Below are 6,179 nucleotides of genomic sequence, written 5' to 3' on the forward strand. Positions count from 1 at the left end.
AACAAAAATTAAACTTTATCTAGATCATAGGTTCTCAAAGTGGGCGCTACCCTCACCCCCACCCCCGTGGATGTTTTGACGGCCGAGGTGGGCGCTGGTGCCTAAGGGGGTGGTGGAGTGCAGTAAAGAAAAAGGAGGTGTTGGGAGGAAGGCAGTGGATTGGGGGACGCTATGAATTTATTATAATATCATTATAGTATCGTATACAAATTATATAATATTATATTAAATATCAAATGATTCATAATATATATAAAATATTTATTTATACATAAAAACAGGGGTGGGGGCACTGAGGGTATTATGTGGCTATGAGTGGGGGGGTGATTCCACTGTTGATGTAATCTATTAAAACCTTTCACACTATCTCAGCTTCTTGTCATCTTTTAACTTTTTCATTTTGTCATTTTTCTACATTTTCCATCATTTTTTTCTCCGTTGTTTAATTCTGTCATCTTTCATTCTTAGCTTTTCATTTCCCCATCCACTAATTGCTAACTTCTCAACTATCAATCACTTCCTTCTACCTGTTCATTCCTCCTAAACTAGCTTTACTTCTCTTAGCACAGCACTCCCTCTCATTATCCTACTAATGGTGTTACCTTATAATCTCTCTGTATTAGATTATCTAGATGATCTAAAAGTACAGAAATCACTAAATCACTGGATGTCTGCTGCAGTGAAAGAAACTTGGTTCACATGAAGAAATCTAAACAGAATCCCCAGCAAGAGGGAACTTTTATAGTAAGACACAGTTTTTGACTACCAAATCCACTCACAAGGCCATACTAGAAGACACTTGTCCAAGATGCCACACAGTGGGACTGAACCCAAGACACCGTGATTGGGAAGCTAGCTTCTTAACTGCATAGCCATGTCTGTACCTATCTGAGATAATAAAATGTGCCATGAAAACACCATGCTGAAAATTTCAAATGGGATTATTTCTAATAACAGAAAACATGAAATTTATTGTAAAGTCATTTTAGACAAGAATTGTATACAAACCTGAAAAAAGTTGGAATGTTTACGATCTGTAAAAAGACCCGGAGCAGGTAGGTGATCATGTTGGGTCCAAGAAGGAACCCCAAGCAATATATCACGTGTGTAGTTAATATTCTGAAATCAAATAGAAATTTCAATTTGAAAGATTTTGAAAATTAATATTTGGCAAATGTAGTTTGCCAGTATTTTTAGATGCTGTAGATCTGATGGCAAAATTTAAAATTAGGTTAACCTTGATTTTTTTGTTTGTTTTTGATTTAAAAAAGTATATTAAGCCTTACAGCATGGGAACTGAATATAGTCGGTTCTGTGCATATGTGCTTGAAATATAGGAACTGAAGCAAATTGCTTTTGATAGTGGAATACTTTCTGGAATTTTCTGCATTTCATATGATGTAGTACACACATTGTATTTTTACTGGCCGATAGAAAAAGGTTGCAAGAACTATTTGCATATGATTAGAGAGTTACATCATCAGCAAAAATTGAATCAGCACAATGAGGCATAAAGTTTTTAACTGCTGAAAGATATATAAAAGAATCAATTCCAGAATAGAAGTGACAAGACAATAAACCATGTATAATGACGAACGAAAGGTGCAGAGAAACATTAGAGCTGGGATATGAATTTTAGAGAGACTTCTCATCATCATTTGATGTCCATGTTGGCATGGGTTGGACAGTTTGAGAGGATCTGATGGGTCCAAGAGCTGCATTGGTATGGTTTCTATGGCTGGATACCCTTTCTAATGCCAAACACTCTCCAGCATGTATTGAGTGCTTTTCTTGTTCCACCTGCATTATATTGAGGTTGCAATGCAGCTTGCAAGACTACGAAACCTGAAGGGGCCGAGGGCTTTATAATAACTTCTCCATTAACGGTAATGATAAGAAATCTAGGATGAAGAATTTGAGTTATGAAAGAAAAGTGAATAAGTTATTAATAAAATGGAATTGTGACCATTTACATTTATTTCTTTATTGCCCATTGGGGGCTAAACATAGAGGGGACAAGCAAGGACAGACAAAGGGATTAAGTCGATTACATCGACCCCAGTGCGTAACTGGTACTTATTTAATCAACCCTGAAAGGATGAAAGGTAATGTCAACCTTGGTGGAATTTGAATTCAGAACATAACAGCAGATGAAATACCACTAAGCATTTCACCTGACATGCTGACAATTCTGTGAACTCATCACCCTTATATTTGGCAATAATGTCTTTGTTATCATTTAACATCCACTTTTCATGCTGGCATGGCTTGAAAGGGTCATCATGGTGCAAGTCATTTCTTATTGGGAGCAACTGTTCCTATGGCCAAATGCCCTTTCTATCACGAACGACTTTACATAGAGTACTGGATGCATTTTCTCATGATACCAATACTAGTGAGGCTGAATAATCCTCAGTGAGACAGGACTAGTGGGCCTCACAACCCTACACTTTCCTCTGCTCATTTGTCAACCACAAAATGCACCCAGTGCATACTGGGTGCATTTTTGTAGTAGAAGCACAAAAGAGGTTGTTTTATTCACCAGTCAAAAAGGGATAAAGCTCCTTCTCGAGTCATATAGACTCATAAGGTTGGTTTCCCGGTTTCTTAGGCATATATATTCCCCCTTAGATGAAACACCAGTCCATCACGGGGTTACACATACATATATTTATGTTAGGTTACTTTCATTTTCTGTCAACCAAATCCACTTACAAGGCTCTTGTCAACCTGAGGCTGAACCTGGAACCACACTGCCATGTTTCTACACACACACACACACACTGCCATTAGGTTGAAAGATTTTAAACGTTAATGATTTCGTAAGATAACAACAAACATGTTTCTTTTTATTTTCATTAAATTGCAGGAAAAAAAATATAAGACATACCTTGTTAAATGGTGAGTAGAAGTGAAGATGAGCAAGTCTATAGAGAGCTTTATAATGTGTAGGGAAACGAGTGAGGCAGATGTGTAAGGCGGAAATGACCATGTTTAACAGTTTTTTGTGTTTTTCAGTTTTAGATTTCTTATCATCAACATGTCCATGATCCGAGTTATTGGCTGATGATGTTTCAGTACCAGTCTTGGTACCAGCTTCACTGTGATCATCCCCTGAACACAATGATTTACCAGTCTCTTGTTTCGATACGTCACTGTGTTTAGAGTTGATGTTCACTGAGCTGTTCTCAGAAGACACATTATGAGGTAACTCAGCACCAGAGCTAGCTAGCTTGTTAGAATTATTTTGACAAACGTCTGACAACTCCTTGCTCTGCTGTTCGCCTCCTTCTGGGTGGCCAACAGAGTCAAAATCAATTCTGAGTGGATCATTGGGTTTATCAAAGTTTTCAGCTTCTAAAAGTGCATTAAGGGAATCAAGAGCTTGACTTGTCATCGCATCAGTGTCTATAGCAGCATCTAAATAATCTTCACCTATCGTTGTGGTAAACTGGTCCTCAAGACCAAATATGGGTTGACTGAGGTCTACTTTTGATAAACGGGGAGGCAAGTCCAAATCTTTGACAGCAGCAACTTCTTTTGGTGCCACTGATGATAAGGTGCTTTTACAATCGGATTTTGCTTGACTAATCTTTGGAGAAGTTTTTGTGGGTAGGCTTTCAACCATCTTAACTTTGTTTGATGTATTTCCCAACTCGTCAGACAAAGCGGAAAGACTTGAACTATCGTTACTTTTCTGTCGGAAATAATTATGGTCTTGGTTTGAACGTGACGACGTTGTAGAAGTTGTAACTGCTCCAACATTAGTTGAGACTGTAGAGCTTCCACTTGAAGACGGGCAAGTCCCAGAATTGGTTGCTCCACGTGGAGTACTATTTGTGTTGTTGGACAAAGACTGTGTTTGACAAGAACCTTCTTCATTACTTGTATTAGAGTCTTTGCTACAAAAATAAAAGTAAACAAACCAATTATTATTAAAATAAATGCAAGTGCCATTATAATATCACTTACAAATATTAGATTCCAAATGCTTTTGTTGCTCTCTTTGTCTTCACTAGGAAGAGTAATAGTTTCAGAATGTAATATTTCAAGTACGTAGGACATTTTATTACCTTAACACATTGCCTGCCCTGTGTTTCACATGTGATACACAAGACATACTTCCTGGTGTCCATGCATCACATATGATCAGTGGCCCATGGTGGTAGTTGTTGTACTGGGTGTGCTGCCACACCCAACGCCACCAAATTCCAAGCAGGGGGATAACAAAAGTTTTCCATTAAGATTTGTGATTAAATTAATGAGTAAAGTTAATATTTATAATGAATTTGCCATTTTCAATGCGTGTGCAATGCAATACTTAGCACACTCGGAATATATGCCCCTGTATATGATACACATTCCCAATTTTTCTCAACTACCAGAGTAACTTGGGAATTATGAAAGGAAGTCTTTATATTACTCAGAACGTATGAAACAAAAGGCTGACTAAAAATCTGAAAAGCATGGATGTTTAGGACAAACTTACGAAAATACTTTAGCCAGGCAAAGGGTTGAGGTAAAAAATAAAAAGCCAAACTAATCGATATCCAGGTATAACAATTCTAATAACACAATGCCGAAAGGGGTGAGATAGATATGGCTAGGTCAGAAAGTAGAAAGGTTTCTACCTGCAGCTTTTCTACATATGAAACAGGGCCATCTACCTGAGGGGATTTGTGACTTGTCTGCTTTCCTATTTACTAAGACTTTGGTTTTTGCTAAATTATTTCCAAGACCCTTTGATTCTAGGCCTTGCTTCCACACCTGATATTTCTTCTCTAGTTCTGGAAGTGAATCAGCTATAAAAACAATGTCTCAGCACAGAGGAGCTCCAGGAGCAGCCCAACTTAAATTTCTCTGTTATTGCCTGGAGGACTATGATGAACAAGAGGGGTTGAGGACAGATTCTTGGTTAACCCATACTTGTACCACATTAAAATTAACCAGTTTTACCTATACAAAACCAGTATTTCTTATCAACATGTCCACTTCAAATGTAATATTATTAATTTTCCTCAACTATTCAACTTTATAACTTAAATATTATTAAATCCCAAGATTTTTTTAGTCAAAAGAAAGAGATGCTTACTTTTCTCGACGCTGATGTCTTTTCTCCCTTTGATTAGCAAATGGTCCATTGGCAACCTCTATCATGTATTGTTCAAAATAATCTAAATCAAGTTCTTCAGCGCTCTTGAAAAGCAGTTCTTTTAATATGGCAACATGTTGTCGATAGAATAACTGATACCGAGAAGGAAAAAGAAAGAAGTTATTAAGAAAAAATACAATAAAATTAATGAACCACATTTGTAAATAAGAGTGAAATAGAATAACAATTATTTACTGACAGATGATTTATACATGAATTTAACATCAGAGAAAATTGCAAGGATAAAGTGATTTTAAAAAATGTTGCTAAATTTAAAACAACATGTAACCTTTTATAGGATCTAGCTTTATAAGTTTAACACTTCGCTTGTTTTAAGTGTTAAATAAAACAAAAGCTATTTTCTATTTCTCAATAGAAGATTACCCACCCAAATTGATATGTACTTAGAGTTGGATAATAATATTAAACAAAATGCTTTTATGATTTGACCGAAATAAAAAAAATAATTCAACAACATTGTGTGTATAAAAACAAACATGAGGAAATGTAAATATCCAACATACTTCAAGTGATTCCACAGCTAGATGAGGTGGGCTAACCACATAATTTATCTTCTTAGGATATGCAGCAAAATCTTCATGAAGGTGATGAGCAGCCTGGAATTGAATCAGGAGTATAGAATTATAAAATGTATTTAGATCCATGTTCATCAGATCAGTTGAAATATTAAATAGGTAGCTCAGAGAGGAGCTTGGATCATGTGTGTGTACAGTAGCATTCATTGTGCATTTCACCTGAGCTTTGTAAAAAGTTAATAGCTGCTCAGCTACATACACAATGGCTGTAAGAATACAGTTTGAACTTGTGAACAGCACCTTATCCTCACAGCTGTTATGAGGTTAAAATGGTAGCATACATACGCTTTATAAAACATACACGAGTTTCAAATTAAGTGCCAAAATTACACAATTATTGAAAATTATATAATCTTATGAATACACCTCTTCAGTGATTAGAAAAAAATAAAGACGAGTGTCAAGTGCCCAAAATATATATATGTGTATAT

The 6,179-nt window shown here is 36.2% G+C and overlaps 1 protein-coding gene across 1 annotated transcript in view; it reads right to left on the minus strand.

Annotated features, from left to right (window-relative positions):
- Window positions 1-6,179, minus strand: part of LOC106874869 (calcineurin-binding protein cabin-1) — a 39,671-nt gene that overhangs the window by 2,561 nt on the left and 30,931 nt on the right. Inside the window, exons 34-37 of the mRNA XM_052971504.1 lie at window positions 5,677-5,769; window positions 5,093-5,244; window positions 2,891-3,902; window positions 1,009-1,119 (exon numbers count right to left, since the gene is read on the minus strand). Coding sequence (XP_052827464.1) covers window positions 1,009-1,119; window positions 2,891-3,902; window positions 5,093-5,244; window positions 5,677-5,769 — 1,368 coding nt within the window. The remainder of the gene's footprint in view (window positions 1-1,008; window positions 1,120-2,890; window positions 3,903-5,092; window positions 5,245-5,676; window positions 5,770-6,179) is intronic.

The sequence above is a fragment of the Octopus bimaculoides genome, chromosome 11, assembly GCF_001194135.2.
Source record: "Octopus bimaculoides isolate UCB-OBI-ISO-001 chromosome 11, ASM119413v2, whole genome shotgun sequence".
Classification (NCBI taxonomy): domain Eukaryota; kingdom Metazoa; phylum Mollusca; class Cephalopoda; order Octopoda; family Octopodidae; genus Octopus; species Octopus bimaculoides.